Source organism: Homalodisca vitripennis, chromosome 4 (genome assembly GCF_021130785.1).
Source record: "Homalodisca vitripennis isolate AUS2020 chromosome 4, UT_GWSS_2.1, whole genome shotgun sequence".
Taxonomy (NCBI): domain Eukaryota; kingdom Metazoa; phylum Arthropoda; class Insecta; order Hemiptera; family Cicadellidae; genus Homalodisca; species Homalodisca vitripennis.
Window position 1 is genome coordinate 146431868 of NC_060210.1, and position 20397 is coordinate 146452264.

General features: G+C 30.4%; 1 protein-coding gene across 1 annotated transcript; it reads right to left on the minus strand.

Annotated features, from left to right (window-relative positions):
* Positions 1–696: 696 nt before the first annotated feature.
* LOC124360262 (ATP-binding cassette sub-family F member 2-like) lies at positions 697–14829 on the minus strand. Its single transcript, XM_046813708.1, is given in 14 exon segments — positions 697–899; positions 2431–2570; positions 3366–3569; positions 4421–4612; positions 5417–5557; positions 6312–6491; positions 8042–8137; positions 9499–9601; positions 10076–10202; positions 11678–11818; positions 12560–12748; positions 13553–13759; positions 14639–14795; positions 14797–14829. Coding segments are annotated over 13 exon segments (1887 nt in total). The 5' UTR covers positions 14815–14829; the 3' UTR covers positions 697–899; positions 2431–2438.
* Positions 14830–20397: the final 5568 nt, after the last annotated feature.

The following is a 20397-nucleotide window of genomic DNA, read 5'->3' on the forward strand; positions in this document are numbered from 1 at the left end:
CTAAGAAGATCCGCAGTAATCGTGTCGACAAAAGCTGCAATATCTAATAAAAAGTATCTATTTCAGGTTAAAAGTATTCCCTCTGTTTCAAAGACACGTAACCTAGGCACATGTAAAAAGCTGTAGTGTGTTTATTAAATAGTAAATGTCTTATTGTAGCTCTGTTTTCCATTTCCGAGCTATGTTCCAAATTTCAAGAAGCTAAGTCTTTCCCAAGTAAATTTAAAAATGAAAGAAAGTTAATATAAACATAGACATGTATAGCAAAGCTATGGTAGGAAGACTTAGCTCTAATTCACCTTCCTCTCAGGAGTTAGTCATACAGAAACAATAGAACTACCATACATGAGGTCGATGCTCTGTCCACCCATTTTTCATCAGACATCCCAATCAACATCGTACTAAGGACTTTTAGCGTTTCGCTTGCAATGAAGATCACATTACAGACTAAGCTAAAATGTTTAAGCTTTGTGTGAAATCAACCAACTTAATCACTAGAGTATATACGTTACTGGGGGAAGTCATATTATGGTTAGCTTTCACAACATATTCTGTTTACTAATTTATTCATTCTGGGTTTTTCTCATTGCCAACATGATAACACAACACCAACAATTCACAGTGTCGGTGGCAGTAGACTAACACACACTGTGTGCATTAAAGGGTTATGAAGTCAGGATACATAAAATAAATCAGTATAATCCAGATTGTTTATTTTTAGTGGAGAAATAAATATAAATATCTGATGTTTGGTTAAAAGTTTAAAGAAATAAAAACAATTTCAGTAGAACAGTGGTAGAAGTTTTTAACAAACATGCTGATGGGAGAAAACGAAGCCATCACATTTGTGTCCTTTTGGAAATTTTCAAGCTCAGGTGTACCAGCAACCCTCGAGCAATCTGTAAATAGAATTTCAATTTGATATCAATTTTAACTTTGTTATCCAACACTACTGCAATACACTATTTATTGTTAACTGTTCATAGCTTTTACTAATAGTGAATAGTAATACATGTTTATTTAATGGTTTATATTTATTACAGCTTAAAAAAGGAAATTATTCAACATAGCCAAGCCTAGCTGCAATATTCATCTGTGTGCCATATAAAGACCACATTTGTTACATGTATAATTTTATCAGATTAAATTTCAGAGTGTTATAGAAACTACCACTGAACAATGGTGAGATTGTGTAACAAGTTTGTGTAAAATAATGTTAAATTTGAGTAAATGTCGACTGGCTCTATTTCACCTTCCATTTAGTACAGCATCTGAAATCTGACACTGTCTTCTTGCACTGAAATGATGCAGAGTTTATTTTTAACTCTTCTTCTCAAACTTCTTTCTGATCTCTTCAGATGTGAACAACATATTCCAGAAATTAAGTCTGTGACAGTGTCACTTTTCAGATGCTATACTATGTGGGAGGTGAAGTGGAACTAAATTTAGATTTGCACTGAATCAACCTTTCTAACCATAGCTACGTTATGTGTAAAATTGGTGAGCTGATCATTGCCTAGTTAATTATTTCAGTGTATCCTAAACTGGTCAGATTTTAAATACTGTGTTATCTTCCTTCTCCGTAGATTCCTTAATCTCACGATTGACATAGATCAATGTATTAAAAATTGTAACTTTTGGCCTTATTACCAACCAGCCTTCTTACCACATTCATTTGGTCTCATATACTGCAAACAATGAGTGTTTGTTCATATAAGATGATTAAATGTATAATTACTTATATGATTTCCCTGGACTTCATCCTGGGACTGTTTCTAACGCTACCAAAGCCTGATTATACAATTCAATTAACTTAATACAAATCAAACTTTTTTGTATGTGAGATTACAAATTATATCTACATCTCATTATATGCTAGAACTATGAATTTATCAGTCCAAACATTAGAAGCAAAATCTTCAAAGTAGAATAAAACAGTCAAATAAAATTATACACACGTTTTGCCAAAATATAAATGTTTGTTATTGTTTGTTTGTTGTTGACATACCATAAGCTCAAGCATTTCTGAACTTTAACAATTTCTGAGACCTTAAAATAACCGAGTGCATAAGGAATGATAAATCTCATTAGACATCAATGTGGCTCTGAGCGTATTCATCTTTGTTATTTGAAGGTATTTGAAACAAATTTCTCTACCATATAATTTTCTTTTATAAACTAAAAACTGTGTTGTAAAAGCATGTTAGATTCAATAAAATGAACTTGGTTTCAATTTTAGATAAATCTAAGACTGCAAATGAAATTGATAATCGTGTCATGCTTGATATCCAAAAGTCTGTGATTAAAGTTAATAATAAAAATTCAGTTTTCTTACAGGAATCTTTATTTAATAAATAGGAATAATATAAAATAAATAAAAGGAAGCTAAGAGATCTAAGACTTAGCATATATATTTCTTTCAATTCTTACCCAATTGGTTATTTCTTTTTTGCTGCTTCTTTTGCTGCATTTTTAAGAATTTTCTGTTTCAAATGTTCCTTGTATTCTTGGATTCCTCCCTGCCATTTTGTAACTGTTCCTTTTTCGCACACCCAAATTTCTTCAGCCACCTAAAATTAAACACATTAAAGCTAATGTGAAATGTTCATTATTGATGGTGGATCATTTCTAAGGATAAAATACATAACATTTTAAGAACCAATCTTCTCTACTCTTGTCAAACCTTAATACATAAGGTTAAGCACACAATTAAGTAACAAATCAAGAACCACATGGCAAAAAACATGGAGAAATCAAACTTAATTACAGAAAAGTTGTATTTCAAAAAACAACATAAGAAGAAACATGCAGATGCACTGCTGCAATACACAATGCCCACATCACACCCAGCAAAAGAAGATCATCACCACGGGGAATTCTATCACATAAGCACACCATGATGTCATAGCTGTTATCTCATCATCTTTCATAAATTCATCAAATTTCATGTTTGGTAAAAAAATATTATAAATAATTTTATTTAATGCTAATATTTAATAGTTGTGAGAGTAAGACTATCCATTTTCTAACATCAGACAGAAGACAGTTCTGTCTGTTCGAAAGTTAGCCACACAACTGTATGCTGTGATGAAATTACTTTTCGTTTCCATTTACATTGTGGTATGTGGATTGTGTGTTGCAGTAGAAAATTTAATTTTATCTATAGTGTCTTTTATTTCAAATTATTGCATGTTTAGTCTAGTGTTTTAAAGTTGGGACGCCTGGAGGTAAGAGCAAATACCAGTTCTCAAAATGTTGAAATATTTTTTTCACATTATAGCAATAGCAAATGTCTGCTGTAACCTTGTTCTTTCAACTATTATCAATTGTTATGAAACCGAAATATGATTTTGAACTGCACTCACTTGGCTGATGAGACGGAAGTCATGGCTAACCAGCACCATGCCACCTTCGAACTCGGCGATAGCGTCTGCAAGGGCATCAATGGTCTCCATGTCCAGATGGTTGGTAGGCTCGTCCAACAATAGCAGGTGAGGGCACTGCCAGGCCAGATACGCAAACACCACCCGGCAACGCTGGCCGTCACTCAACTGCCGTATAGGGCAGACCTGCACAAACACACACCACGCTCTATTACTAACTGCTATTCACAGGTCATGAAGCATATTGGAGAAAGTTAACCTTAAGTTTCATCTACCATTTTAAGACAATATTTCACTCCAGATTACGGAATCTTACAGAAATTACATATAATACATAACTGTAGTTTGGTTTAGTTATTTACTTTATGCAAGTATCTTCCTATTAAACTAAGAATTAAAACTGCATGAAGTTTAAAACTGTTCTAACTAGAAAAATCTCATGTTCTGTTTACTAAAGCCAGCTCTGAACAGATAACTTTGTGCCTGCCTGGATATGTTGTTTTACCTATACATGTTTCTTTCAACATTTCTTCATATTTGGTTTGAACAGCACCTCATTTTCAAAACACAACATGTTGATCATGACAAATATTTTGAATCATTTAAATTCATACTTTAAAAGAATATGGTGGTTATTTATTTATTTCTAATAATCATAGTTTAATCAGAAATAATTTGTCTATCATGATTTTATTACTTAAAAGTTTTTCTAATAAATATTACTAATCTGCTATTTCAACTGCACTTATATTAAACATTCATAGTTTTTTAATAAGTTACATATGAAAATAATATGTGTAGTATGCCAAAACTATATTAAACACTTATCGTGAAAGGGAGATGTACAGATGGCTGAAGGAGTGCAGATGCTTCATAAAGAGGCAAAGGTGCGGGAAAGATTAATAGCAAACAAGAGAAAGGAAAACTATGGTAGAGGAAAACGTTAGCTAAACAAAATGAGAAGTGTTCTGGAGTTGTGTGATCAAAAATAAATGCAAGAGCAGACTACAAGATACAACCAAGAAATACATCTTTACCTGTTGTCTACCAGTTAGACCGTATCTTCCAATGATTTTTCTCATCTCCTCACGCTCCTTAACTTCAGGGAAAGACTTAAGCATGTAGTCTAAAGGTGAAATGTCCAGGTCCAACAGTTCGTGGAGATGTTGATGATACCTCGCAATTCTCAAGTGCGAGTTCTTCCGAATCATACCTTCTGAAGGAATTAACTGTAAGAAATTGTTATTAGCATAGTACACACAAAATCTTTCCTTTTTTACACATAAACCATCTGATATTTCAGTGAACTTTACACTCTCGGATCCATTCTCGGTCATCTTTACAGAAATTTTTTAATGCCCTAAATAAACTGGTAGCATTAAAAATCTGCATTTCAAGCCAAATGTTACTGTAAACACTGTTACAGTAAAAAATCTGAAAATGTTCAACCAATAATAAAATGTTTTAAGTTATTTCTTAACCACAATCCTCTTTATAAACTTAATGTTAAAATCTGTTAACTGTGAGAGAGAATCAGATATTTCATAGTATCCTATAAATGGCAACCTTCATTATAGCACCAATCTACTGCCTCATTCTTTCAGACAGAGAAGTGTTCCATGCTGTAACTCTTGATTTGATTGCTATCTCCAAAAATTCAAACCAAAACATTTTACAGGACATTAATCTAAATTAATCAAATTCTCAACAGTAAAGAAACATTTTTATCAAATTAATTTTATATGTATGCCAGTTTTATTAAACACAGCTTACAACATTTTAAATTTTGTTCATAGTTTGAAAACATTGAGTTATTATTAGTGAGTCTGAAATGTACACATAACTGTACTAATCCAGAAATAAATTTAGATTTAGAACATTTTTCTAACAAAAAGCATTTACATTTAATAATGTTCAAACCTACTAAACAATGTAAAGAGACCAAATAGGTAATTTATAAATACATCTTTATGCTACTTGTCACACATTAAAAAGCCATAGTGGAAGAACCTACACATATGACCTTTACTTACATCTCCATACAGCAGCTTCAGCAGTGTACTCTTTCCCGCTCCATTCGGTCCTACAAGAGCCAGTCTTGTATCCAAGTCAATTCCAAACTCTAGATTTTTGTATATCCAAGGAGTATTGTCTGTATATCGAAAACTTACATTCTGCAACAAAAACTCTTTTTATATAGAAAATCTCCATACAGAGTATCACTATTACAGATTTTTCTGATGGACTATATCTATTAGAATAAAAAATATACAGGTTATATTAAAAACACAATGTTTTTATGACCTCGGGTGAGATTATTATCACTACCGTAATATGATTTAACTTAAACATAGTTTAAATATACAAGACAATGCAATTATGTTGTCAAAACATTTATGACAACATTTAGTGTTTGGTAACATCATAAAACTAACTGCAAACTATTACGCTATAACGAAATTGAGAATGAATGTAAAAACATAACTTTAGTTTAATGCTGATACATTTAGTATCTAAATTTCGAGTAGGTAAAGCATTTAAATTGTAAAAAAAATCATTCACTCAGTTTTAGTTTAAATCTTAAATACAAACAGATACCAACAGCAAACATATTTGTTATTTACAATGTATTTGAAACTAATATCCTACTGCTTTTTTATCTTCAACTGTTTTGAAACCAAGACCAATTTTTTAGTCTAAGATGACAGAATACTATTACTAAACTACCTCATAGATGAGAAACAGTATTATATTTTTTACATTATTTTTTACTACAGTTAATTATTATGGTAGGAAAAATTTTACACAATCAATATTAAATTCATAGTTTATATTATTATTTATAGTTTTATTTAGGTTTAGTTCAATTAGATAAAACAAATTCCAATGACCGTATGACTTTGCCACTATAAATCTCTGTAAACTTACCTGGACCATGATCACAGGAGGAGGAATCGTCCCACACGATGGGAAATAAAACGTAACAATTTTGTCATTGGTGACTTTTTCCGTCAATCCTTGTGCAACCATTTTTGCGAGCGTCTTTTCCTTACTTTGAGCTTGCCTTGCTAGTTTAGCACTGCCGTGACCGAACCGTGCTATGTAATTCTGAAAATAATGCATACTAGTAGTAAGTAAGTCAAACTGGACAATATAAATCACATACATTTCAGAGCAAAACCAAGTGAATAGGAACAACTGATATTACTTTATTAGAGGTTAACATTTTTAAACAATCAATTTTATGAATTTGTTTAAAAATTATCACACATGATCTTCCAGAGTAAGGGTAGACCTTACGTGTAAAACAATTATTCCATCAATTTTCATTTTAAAATTTTATTTCCTTATATATGTTTGAATGTGGAAATAAGTACAAGGCAAAAACATACTTACTCCTATTCCAGGCTAAGCTTATTTCTATGTATAAAATAATTGTAAGCAAAGGGTTCTACTTATTAATATTTGAGTTTGTGGAGCTTAGGGGTGTTTTCGTGCAGATTTAAAGTAAATGTTCAACATAGCTCTGTGTACAGCTTAAAAAGTCTGAAGATAGATTGAAGGGGTGGTGGTATGCTAGCAATATGTTCTCTGACAAAATCAAATAAATATTTGTACAATGCTAAGCTTGTATATTTTATTTAGTACAAATACAAGTAATGGTTAAAGGAATTATTTTGTTTTCTTATTGATAGAGTTGTAATTTATTAGAAGAATTTTTAATTTATTTATCACCCTTATTCTTTATTTTGTTTTAATTGTGTTCATCTAAAACCTTAAAGTGAGGTGGTAAAGATACCTTTAACTCACCTGCAATATATGATCACATGAATAGGTTTTTATTATATATGAACCAGAGTTTCTATTTTTATTTACAATTTCAAACTGTTTTAGTAAACATTTCCAAATTAAAATTTAAAATAACATATTACTTCTAAGTAACAATCTTTGTCTGAAGGTGATGCATATAATTCTCAATAAGGTAAACCAATCATTTTCTATAATTTGAACATCCCTGCAATAAGAAATTAATGCTTTCTTGTTTCTTGAATCATTTGTTTCTTTTATTTAAACTAATGGTTTTAGATAATTGAGTATTAAATTATTTTAGGCTAATTTAAAAGTTTCCAGTTTTGTGAAAGCACCAAACATGTTAGAAAAATAGTACTAGTTATCTGAAATGCTGAAGTATCGAGATCTTGCGTAAAACTTAAATCCTGAAAATTGAAGTACCTATATATTATGACACCAAAATAACAAATTGTATTATATCAATTTGTGGTTATTTATTTTAATAGCTGTAGTTTTGTTACAGAATTTTGCCAGTTTATTTCTTTGTTCGAAGAACAATTTTATGCTATAAAATATAATTCTTTTGTTTTAATAACAAACCGATGCAATATTTAATTTTTACTATTACAAATGTTAAACTGTTGTATACTATGGGTTTAAAATACCATGCTGTTACATATTTTAAAAATGTATAAAATACTAATAAGAATTAGGATTTTTTAGCAATACAAAACAATTTTTCTAAGAGTCTACTTTTGTTTATATAACAACTATTATAATAGTTTACAATAAACGTTTTTACTAAAATCACAATAGTATTGACAGGTAATATGTTATAGTTCAGAGCTCTACATAGACTTACTTACCTTCATATGAGCAATCTGATCTTGTTCCCAGTTGTATTGTTTCATCTGATTTTCCAGCAGTTCCAGCCGAGTCCGTACGAAGGCGTCGTAGTTACCCTGTCACATACACAACTCACCTTTAAATACGAAATTGGCTTACAAGTTGTACCTTGAATGATTATTTGAAGATTGGTACAAGATTTTAACCTAAAAAACTAGTTTATTTAATATAACCAAAGTGAAGAAAACAGTAACATATAACAAATTGTTTTAAATCAACTCAAATTCATGAACCATTCTGATTATAAGTTTTTTGTGAAGAATATTTTTAAGTTACTTGGTACTTTTGTAACATATGTTTTTACTCTTTGAAGATTATCTTTCTTGAGTTAAATATTTTTTGAGGATGAAACATTTTCTTTTAAGACATTCTTACGTATGCCTGGTAAACTCACAAAGTTTGATCTGAGCCTGAATCTGATTTTTAATAAATGCAGTGTGGTAAAATGTCAAGCTGTGCCAAAATTTGTTTTTATTTATACTATTATGTTTCTTGCTCTATTGGTGGCATTACGTTTGATAGTGCTTCCTTCATCAAATGACATTTAGATTTTACAATGTAATTGTTCATGCCATGTCAAGTCTCGCTCTAATATATGCTGTGATCATTAATTCTATAAATATAGGTACACTATAGAACCAAATACCTACATCTCGTCAATTTTGTTTTGATTTTTTTATTGTATGTTCTGTATAAGACGAGACTGAGTCTGCTTTCAGATGCTTGTTTATTATTTACCATAATTGTTCAATCTGTAAAGTTATGTTTACAATTTTGCCTTTTGTGTAAAATGGCACCACACAAGCGTATATTTCACAGAGTCATTTGTTAATCCAATAAAGTCTCCCATTTGATAGCAACATCTATTATTGCTGATAATTCGAGTATGTACATCTATCTACGTCTGAGCGAAATAAGCCGAAATCTAACGATCAGATATAACTATAAGTCAAGTGTCTGACAGTTGTAAGCTAATAAAAATATGTCAGGATTGTTGAATAACCACTACTGTGTATCAATAATTAAAGGCCTATATACATTTATTTATATGTATTTGAGAATTATGATTACTGACATCAGCTTCAAAGTAAGTGCTATATGACTATACATACCCAAATGCAAGACCAGTTTCAAACCAAATCTGTTTTATTTTTTTTCTATTTTCTGAAATATTAGCTTTAAGGTTTGAACAATGAGGCTAAAACTAAAAAAAAATACTTAACTCAAATTACGTAAATATTCTGAAGAAACCAAAATATTCAAGCGATTTTCTTCCAGGAAAACCACTATTTGTTTAACCATGAAAGTCTAATTTTGTACTGCACTTTATGTTTTTAATATTGAACTAAATGGTTTTGCATTTTGATGCTTTATATTTCTGACATGATAGAAATATGTTACCACTGAAACTACTTACTGTATAATACTTCAACCTCTTCTTATTTAAGTGAATGATGTTAGTGCACACACCATTCAGGAAATCTTGAGAATGGGAAATTATAACCAATATCCTTTTGTACCTGTAAAGATTTTACATTCATCAGTCAGCATCAATTACTTTGAAATTATTAATAATTAATAATACAATAATACTGCTCAGTCATGTGTATAAGAAATTATCTTATTTTTATTAAACTAGTCAATTTAGTGAATACGATGACAATAAAACAAATTCACAGATGGTAAGATTTATGAGTGGCAAAATTATTGATTCACAATCAGATTCAAGGTTTGATGTTGATTCAGTGTTTTAAATTGTTTACACTCTTTTTAATTATTCAGGATTGTAAAATACTGAAGGCTATTTTTTGAAAACAATAAAAAATCAGTTAAATGTAAGAGCATAGAATTTTAAAGCCATCCATCTATGTTTTGCCATGTACCAAGACACAATGAGTCTGTTACATTGGCAGTACTGATTACATTGAGGTGCTATTAAACATCATATTAATGATAAATGTATTTATATTTATTACAAATAAAGTAATAATTACGTTTTGAGTTCCTCTTCAAGCCACACACAAGCATCCAAATCCAGATGGTTAGTCGGCTCATCCAATAGGAGAAGGTGAGGTTTCACATACAAGGCTCTTGCTAGAGCAATCCTCATACGCCAACCTCCTACAACAATCAAGCGTCACACTCAACAAGGCAAGCTTTCAGAGGAAATATCTAATTGTTAATTAAATACTAAAGCAAAATAGTTTACTTTAATACCAAATACTTATTGCAGTTGTCATATTATTGATATTCTAGTTGCTGGACTTCTATTTCTAAACCCTGTGAATAAAAAAGAAATAAGTATTAGATTTAAATATAAATAACAAGTTCACAATGTACCCATTATGCTGTTACTAAGTCTACAGTGCTGTAAATTTAAAATGCACCTGAAGTTGCTTTTGTAAACGTTACAATTCAGTGTTACAAAGAATTTAAAACTCTGCATTAATATTATGTAATAACACATTATTTCAGATTTTGATTTGGCAACTGCACACCATTTCTTTTAAATTGAAATCTACATTAATTCGTCATGTTATTAGACTTGATCCTGGTAAAACTAATAATTTTCTTGTTTACTCTAAAAAGAGTACTTGTAATTAAACTGCACATTTTCAGATTGAAGTCAATAAAATCCATCTTACAAAAATGATACATTACAATTATTATTCATTATCTGCCCAAAGACAACCTGAAAGTAATGAAAATATAAATCTACAACTTGTATCGCCTGGAATATCTCTGCCAACACAGTTATCTTGTTAGTGCTCTATGACTAAATGGTTACTTTCACGATACAGATATTATTAAAACATACATTGTTTAACAATATCTATAGCAATTCCCACGAGCATTGTGGAAAATCCTGCACAGTAAAGAGGATTCCCTCACGCGTATGACAGCAAATCTCACTAGTTAAGTTTTTTAAACTTGATCGCAAACTGTAGTTTGTAAAACTGGTGATGGAACACATTAGAGTGTTAACTGAATGTCACCCAACAGATGCCCTCTACTCATAATTTTTAGCCGTCTGTTATCAATCTGATACTGGTTTTCATAGCAACCAAATGCCATTTTCCAGTGTAAACTAAAGCATTTGACAGCTTATTCAGTATGGGAAAAATTACAATGCAATTTATAAGATTTGCGAACAACCTCTGTTTCTGAGTCGAAATGTGTGTTATATGTTACATCTGAAGATTGTTTACAGCAACTGTAGGATGACTTTAATGCAGATTTAAATTTTGTGTTTCTTTTAAATATTATGATCTTTTTCTGTTTTCAGTGAACTGGAAAATTTAATGTTTTGTTTTCAATAAGTTTTTATTTGTAACAAATAAATTTTAAGTTTTAATTTTTTAAATTCCAATAATAAGTTCAGAAATGTTAATTGAAATAGGACTTTTAGTACATGAACATTACTTTTTTAAAGTTAATTGCATGCCAAGGGAAAATATAGAATTTATATCCAGTGCACTAAAAGGGTTAAAATTATATCTTCATACGATGTTAACTATTTACTGAAGCCCTTTACTGTCTGTAAAATACATGTTGGTGTAACTATCAGTACCCTACAAAAAAAACATCTAAGATACCTGAAAAGTCCTTGGTTTTCTTGTTTTGCATTTCTTTGGTGAAGCCCAGACCATGTAGGATATAGGCTGCCCTGGCTTCTGCAGTGTCTGCACTCATGTCATCCAATCTCTCGTACACATCCATCAGCTGTTCCTGAGATTCTGAAATATTCCAATATAATTTGTATTAAAGAACTAGACACCAGTCTTGTACATAATATACATATACATTTATGAATAGAAATTCTTTCAGTTCAATTCTTTCCTTAGGAGCTATAATTCACAGCCAACATATTATAGTCCCTCAGTCCTTTCACTATGAGTTGGGGGAAATAATAAAATAATAATAATCTAAACTGTTCACTTGCTTATTAACTCCACCTCCCAAACTGTTCATTATGTATGTTGTTACTACAAATCTTTAAAAAGGTTCTTGTGGTACTCAAAAGAAACTTTATCCAAAGGCCAAATGTAACAAAGATTCAATAAAATAAATTTAAACTGTAAGCAGAATAATTTTTATGATATAAAGTAACATTTAATAAATTAAAGCCCTTCAAAATTTGTATATGATATGAACAATTTATTGTAGTTTATAATGATATCATACTTAGAGAAAACTATTTAAAAAGTTATCATGTGCTACATACACGTATTCTAAGTAATTTGTTTCCTTTTTTTAGTTGTAAATTTGGTTTTCATAAAAACTGTTAGTTATTATAACTCAAACAGCATTCAAGTATCAGTAAATAAATCTAAAAATACACTTACAAATCCAATAAAAAGTATTTAATGTTTTTATAAATGTATACACAGCAGCAATATTCTTCCCTAGCAATCTTGGCTAGTACAATAAAAACATGCCGGCAATAAAACTCACTGCTCTGGAATTTTGGGACTTACCATCATCTTCACAGGCAACTAATTCATCTGCCAACTTCTCCAATCTAACTCTTTCTTGATCAACCTCCATAACGCACTGCAACGCAGATTTATCCGAGGCAGGCATTTCACGAGTCAAGTGAAATATATCAATATGATCTGGGATAGGAACTTCACGATTACCCAATACTGCTAACAATGTAGATTTACCTGAAACATGAATGCATTGTTTTGATTTGCTGTAATTGTGTACTGAATGTACCCATTAATTTTATGTATGAAATTATACAGTCATCTGTTGTTTAAACAGGGTATAATGGGATAGGGAGAAGAAGATATTCATTGGTAACTCAAAAAATAAAAATTACAGTGATAGGAATTAAATTTAAATTATAAATCATTAATTCACACTCATGTTAATGAATAATTTTGATAATACTAATCATATAATAAAATGACAAATTTTGATAGCATAAGAAAAGCAGCCTTACCTTCATCAGATTGGAAGGTTATTCTTCTTCTTAATAGACAGTAAAAATTGGGAAATTTCAACTTAGGGGCAATTTTTCAACCATAAAAATTCAAACAGACAGATTCTAGACACAGATTCAGAGTAATCCCTCTATAGAGTTCAGCAGGTACAAAATATCCCTATTTGTACATTAATTTCAAATGTCTGGTTGAGATGAATACAAATAACCTTCCAATCTGTTAAAGGTAAGCATTGCTCTTGCTATCGTATTAAAACACTCATATTAAAATATTGGTATTTTTGCACTCATTATGTCTTATAATAAAATAAGTCACTGTAAAGTTTTTGAGTTCTAAGTAAATTACGTCTAATGATGATTGCAATTGAGGACAAACAATTAGTACTTACTAAAAATGGTGTACAAAATATATCACTATTTCAATTTAAATCTGAACACTTACTAACCTATAGATATCAAAATACAAACATTGGTACAAGTTTATTTTGTATCAGCTGAACACGTTACACAAGTTTGTACTCACCACTTCCATTAAGTCCAAGAAGACCATACCGCCGGCCACAATTCAATTCCAGTAAAGTATCCTGAAGTAATTCACAGCCATGAAATGTTATCGAAAAAGTGTCAATTTTAACATCTCTTGAACGAGGATGAACAGCTAAACTTCCAGTACAAGAACGTGCTTCAGCATTTAATTTTGCATCAGCTTCCAGTTTTTGACAAAGAGCCTCTGAAAAGTAATATAATCATAATGTAGCAAAATAATGAAGCTGTAAAATATCTGGTTTTTTAATGTGTATATTTATTCATTCACGTTATATAAAAAACATCAATGGCTTGATTTTTTTTCATTTAGTTAAATTTAGATGGATAACAGAAAATAACCACTAATTTTAAGATTCCAAATTATTTCAGCTAACTCTTCATGATTTAAACTATTCACCTCAGTTACTGCTAAGCCTCAGCAAACATTTGAAAATGTTCCTGTCCCATTATAAAGTTGACTGATTAAAAATCAAAGTTTGACAAGTCATTATGTGAACCTTTATAAAATGAATAACTACAATATGTATACTTTAATCTAACTGCAATCTTGAAGTTATGGATTTATTTTAAAACTATGTCAAAGCTGAGACTTGGTAACGATATGTTGTTTTTTTATTTTAAAACACCATAATTAAAAACAATATATATCATGAAATTTTAAAATTGATATGGTTTATTAGAATGGGTAAAGAAAGAAATAAAAATCATTCAAATCTGGAATGACCCAATTAATCTAATTACATCCTGAGTATTCAAAATTGTCATTAAGTCCATAAGTATATTAAAACCCAAAATGTGTTTTGAGTTCATTTTGGACTAAGACCATTTGTAGCCTATCTACAATATAACACACTATGATTTGTTTTTTAGTACAACCAAATCACATTGTGGTTTAGTGCATTTAAGTCTTTGACCAAATTCAATGTTTTTGTATAGTAAAAATGTAAAAAGATTTATAATAATTAAAAACATTGCAATATGTCCAGTTTTATTTGAACTAAAGAAGCAGATTTTGTATATGCTGCTTTTATCACTGAAGTTTAATTTCAACTGCAGTATTTACCTTCTGCACTTATTTCAATAGATCCGTTTTCTTCTTGAGTTCCATTCATATCACTAGGGCTGGATTCTTTGTCACCGTTTTCCGTTCTGGTGTTTGTCGGTTTTTTACCACTTTGTCGTGCTTTAGCTGCATCCTTTTTCTTTTGAGCTTGTTTTTTTCTTTGCATCAGACGGCATGATGGGGAGGTTCAACTACACAAAACACAATTAATAAAGCATTTTAAACCAAAATGTGTAAACTCAACCTAATACACAGGTTAGTACTTAGTAAATATTCCTTTAGAAACTCTGTTGCCAATTGTAAAACATTAACATATAAAATGTGAACAACCAATTGTTTTTCAAAATAAACAATGATTGGTACACAGTTAATCTGATAACTGACAAGACAAACATAAGATACTGTATGTATAAAATATTTATTTTGATTATAGCCTGTTTAGAGAGAGCCTGCCATAATCAAGGTGATTCATCACTCAAATGTTATTAATGCTTAGAAAAGTCATTGGGGTATTTAATAGTTGGTTAGTTATACAAACAGTTGACAGATGAATCACATTATAGTTCCTTAGTTTTTCTTTGTCCTTTTCAACTAGCACGGTTGTTTAAATACTGTATTGAGAGAAAATAAGCACAATAATAACAATTTAAAATTAAATCTCCTTCAGTAATTAAAAGTGTTGTACTACGAGCAAAATACTTCTACAATCGAGAAAAGACCAAACGACAAACATTTTACATAAAGAATTTACAGTAAATATCAGATTTTTTAAAGAGTGTAGCTGGGTATAAAACCAACTGCGTTGTAAGCCAAACGTCAATGTAACCAGGGCTATTTGGCTCACAGGTCTTTAGTGAGTACCAAAGCCAACAATCATTTCAGTTACTAAAATTTATTTAGCAATGAATAAAAATCAAACAAGCATTAAATGAAATACTAACATGCCAAAACAAACCATCTTCATATAAAAGGGTGAAGACAAAACTAAGTTGAGGAATCTATCAAGATGATGCAAGTACAAATTTAATGTCAGTCTTTCTCTACCATTTCCACAACAGCAATATTAACTTAGTACCACCAGATCACTCAGCCAATAATGACATAGTCTAAGTAAAGTCAAACATACTAGTAACAAAAACTGAACCTTACAGATCTGACCTTGACCCCTATTAAGCTGACAGTAAATATCAATATAAACAATCAAAATTAGTTCAAGCATATAAAACTGTATATCACTAAGACCAAAAAAAATCTAATATAACAAGAAAATCAAGGAGGATTGGCTTAGGAAGTTATCTTCATCATTGGAAGTCTTGAAGTGACCTGCACTAACCAGCCTTAGTTAACCAAAACCAAAACCTAAAGTGACAAACGGCAGCTTGTATAAAATCTACCATACTTTTTCTTGAAGTAAATTTTTGCATTATAGGTATTATTTATTGCTATCTATAATATAATATTATATCCATTAAATTTTTTTTATAACATTCTTTTCATTTGTAAGTTTGAGTAATATTGTCACTGCCATATGTTATTATTCTTATATAGTTTAACACTTAACTTAGCAGTATATATAGTTTGTGAAACGTGTTAATGATAGTAGACACAGTCAGGATCTAAACGGATGGATACATAATATACAAATATGAATGAGACAGGGATGGCAAGACCGGAGATCAGCTGATTCCTCTGAATTTTGAATTAAGGTTTAAACATTCAAATTGGTTAAGTGTGAAATAAGATTACTTGATTAAGTGCCCTTGAAAATCTCAGAACCAAAGATCCTAAAGGCTTACTATCATTTTTTTAAAAACCTAACATACCATTTCACTTGGAACTCTTGATTTTAGTAATAATAATTATTACTCAATTATTGATGAGCTTGCTAAGCTGTAGATAAGTGATATCAGCATATCCTATGAACTGGTAATTTAATCGTAATTTAGTTTGACATCCTTGAAGACAGATGAGAGAAGATTCACAAACTCTGGAGCAAAGTGAATAACGAACAGTGGGTTTAGATTTACTCTCTGTAACCCTCCCCTGTGTACAGTACTAATGTGGTTAGAGCAAAAAGTGTCACCATTACCACCTGTAACATTCGCTGGTCCAGAACTATATTTCAGAAAACAACACTTTCATATTATCAACAATTTTTCTTCTAGTTCTAGTGCAAATAGTGAAAGGGAAAAATGGAAGAAGCAAGATGTGAAGTGAATGATATTTATAATTTAACCTGGACAAAACAAAACATAGACAAACTTTCTATATTACCAAAGCTAGCAAAAGACAAGAATGTTAGAAATTTCCATGACGTTACTGCAGTCATAATAAATTAATCTCAGGAAAACAAGAAATTTCTATCTGAACTCATAAAAGAACGCAAGTTACCGTTGGTCTTACCCAGGCCCGTACTCATAACGGTTTTTTTTCTGACAATTTTACTGGGGCCCACGCCAGTCTTTACCACATGTATATTCGATGGACAGTGTTGATAAACGGCACGATGGCAGGTCTCAGCCGGATATCTTTCCCGGGGCCCGCCAAAGCTGAATACAGCCCTAGTTTTGACGTGGTTGTGGTCAACAATAACTCAAAAGAGATTCAATCTAGCCATCTTGTCTGTAGATAGACGTTGTCAGAAATGTAGCTATGATCAGTCAATCACAAAGAGTTCGTCAGTAGAGTTTAAACTCGTAGATAAGTTTTTGGTAACTACAAAGACTGAATACTCTTTTGTTACATTATTTCTTACATGTAACATATTTTTGCTACTGATTGTGACTGTATCATATAAGCTATAACTTGCTTTAATATTTCTTAATGCGTTTGGATTTGTAAAAATAAACTTCTCAATTAACTAGCATCGTATAAATGCAAATAGTATAAGCAGTCAGGATGATGTATCTAAACGGATGAATATATACTACGTAAAGGGTTAACTAGTTAATATACTAACTAGTTTAGTTTTAACATTTTACTTCATAGTATATAGTATCACACTAATGATAGTAGGCACAGTCATTATGATGAACCTAAATGGATACAACCTAAAAAAAGATAACAAGTAAAAGAAGAGAACTAGATGTTTAAACTGTTATTGACTTATAATTTATTTATTATTGTTAAAAATATAATTCATAGTCGCCTTTTTCCCTATAATATTAATTGTTACATTTATTATTAATTGATTTTAGGCATCCATATTCCTTGTTTTTTTTGTTGTTCCAATCAAACATATACAAACCCTTTTCTGTCTCAATTATAGTTATTTAGTTACAAGAAAATCATTTTCAGTTAAGTTATATGTTGCAGGATATGCAAAATATCACTACTTTTTACAAAAAATTTTCAACTTAATCCCCCTTAAAGGTATAATGATATGATAAAAAATACCATCAACCGCAAGATTTCATCTATAAGGTGATAAAGACCAAGAGAATAATTTCCCACTGCATTAAAAAAACAATAAAGAATTCCTTCTCACAGACAGTAATCCTCTCCTACTCTTTGAAGCTACTGAAGAACTGAAGTGAAAACCCAAGATAATAATCTTTAGTACATTTATCTAAAAAGAAGTTCAACCAAAAATTCTTCCACAAAGAGAAAAAGGCTACAATCACCAAGATGTCATGATCCAAGTAGATCAATTGAATAATTTTCATCAAACATAAATATTACATTGAACATGACAAAAGTGTATTGTTCCTAAAAAAGACTTGGGTTTTAAAACTGTACTTGAAGTTTCCCATAAACTCTCCACAAAGATATAAAATGCCAACAATTGTCGCTAGTATTAGTGCAGGTGTAACTAGTTCCAAGACTCAGCCCTTTGAACTGTACTTTCTGTTCACTGCATAACATGCTGGTAATACTATTCCATGCCTTTTTTGTTCCTGACCAGGGGGCATACGCATGGTCTAACCTTTGTTTTTACCCTAGGTCTATCAGTCAAAGTGTGTATACTATCCTGGTTTGCAAGCATTACTTATAATTAATTATAAAAATTGGTCACCCAATATAACTAACCTACACTGAATAATAAATATATTACTGGTCTTAAAATAAACAGAAAATACAAAGCACCATTATAAAAAAAAAAAACAAGGATGATAATTTTGAGTTTTTGTAAGTAGGCCTAATAAATTATTATAAAAATCTACTACAAATATTACAACATTTTAATAGCCTTTACTTGGTTGGTTGTAACTACTATAAGAAAACCAAATATTGTAAAAATCAAAACGTTACATTCCAACAAAATTTTTCTAATTTAAGTGTGACCAATAGGCTATACTATTTTGATTATCTCATAGAGTGTAGAAATAATGGCAAATGTCAGATTAAGAATGATAGGGGGTAAGAATCAAATATGTAAAAAATGTTTTACAGTAACAAATTACTATTAGTGCTCATGCAAATAAGTAAATATGAATAAGATATGTTAAAAGCATCTTTGAGATATATTAGATAGTAGAAAGGCCCTTTAAACAGCCTTCAGGATTCTGTCAAAAAATGTTAACCTTTGATTACATGATAAATTAATTATACTCAAAACCCATATATTGTGCCTCTTCATATTTTTCCTAGCTATAAATTCACAGTAGCGCAACAGTATAATAAGCAGCCGCCACTACCACAATAGAACCATCAATACTCATGATTACCTAAGCAACTGAAACAAAAGCGTTGAACCAAATTACGTTATAGGTATTTTAAATTACAGTATAGTTCAGCTGTTTTTATATCTTAAAAAGTAATAATAGAATGATGAAGAAAACTATCTACGCTATGTGTATTTAAAAAATGTAAGTAACTATTTTGAAGGATAAACTTGTCTTGACAGCTTGACACAAATAATTACACTGTCATTGTACTTGCGGCCATTAGGCCTACTGAAATAGGTACCAGACAACAAATGATTATACAACATTCAAAAGAATTTGGAACAATATTGTCATTCAAAACATTAAATTATGCTGGAAATAACGCACTGAAAAATAACTATAATTAGAAAGTTTTTGTATTCGATATTTTAAATATTTCTAATCGATTGTTTGGTACCCTGACTTAGGCCTAATTGTGGTGGTGGCCACTTACTATAACACTGCAGCCATTGTATCTACTTTTAACATTTTAATTAAGCTAGAACAAATCAATTTTATCACATAGCCTTTATAGTTCTAATGACTATCATGTTTAACTTTAAAACATTATTTAATTTATTCTACCCTGACTACTCTCTTGGTAAAGTATTCTAGTTAGTAATGTAGGCTACAATATTTTAAACTTTGTCTACCATACATTATAAATTGCAAAATGACATTAAGATGTATGATTCTGATTTATAATCGGCCTATACATGGCCCTATTTCTTTTGCCATAAAATAAAGGTCTACGCCTAGTATCAAAAAGAACACATTTCAATATTTAAACTGTTTTGAGTGTTGCTTGATAACTGTTAACAACCTAGAGGATTTACAGTACCAATTATTGTTATAAATTTTATAAAGAAAGTTGATTATCAGTTATAAAATAATAGGGATACATAAGGAAAAAACTAAATGTCTTGAAGTTCTAAACTTTCTCCACATCAGATTCAATACATATTGATTTCACCTATTGTAGAGAAAGTATGTATTTTGACAACTTAACTCATATAGGCCTAACTGTAATTTTTATTTCTTCCTTTTTTTAGGTTTACCCACTCTACTACAATCTTAAAATACCAAAACTGTAAAATGTGTTATAAATATGGA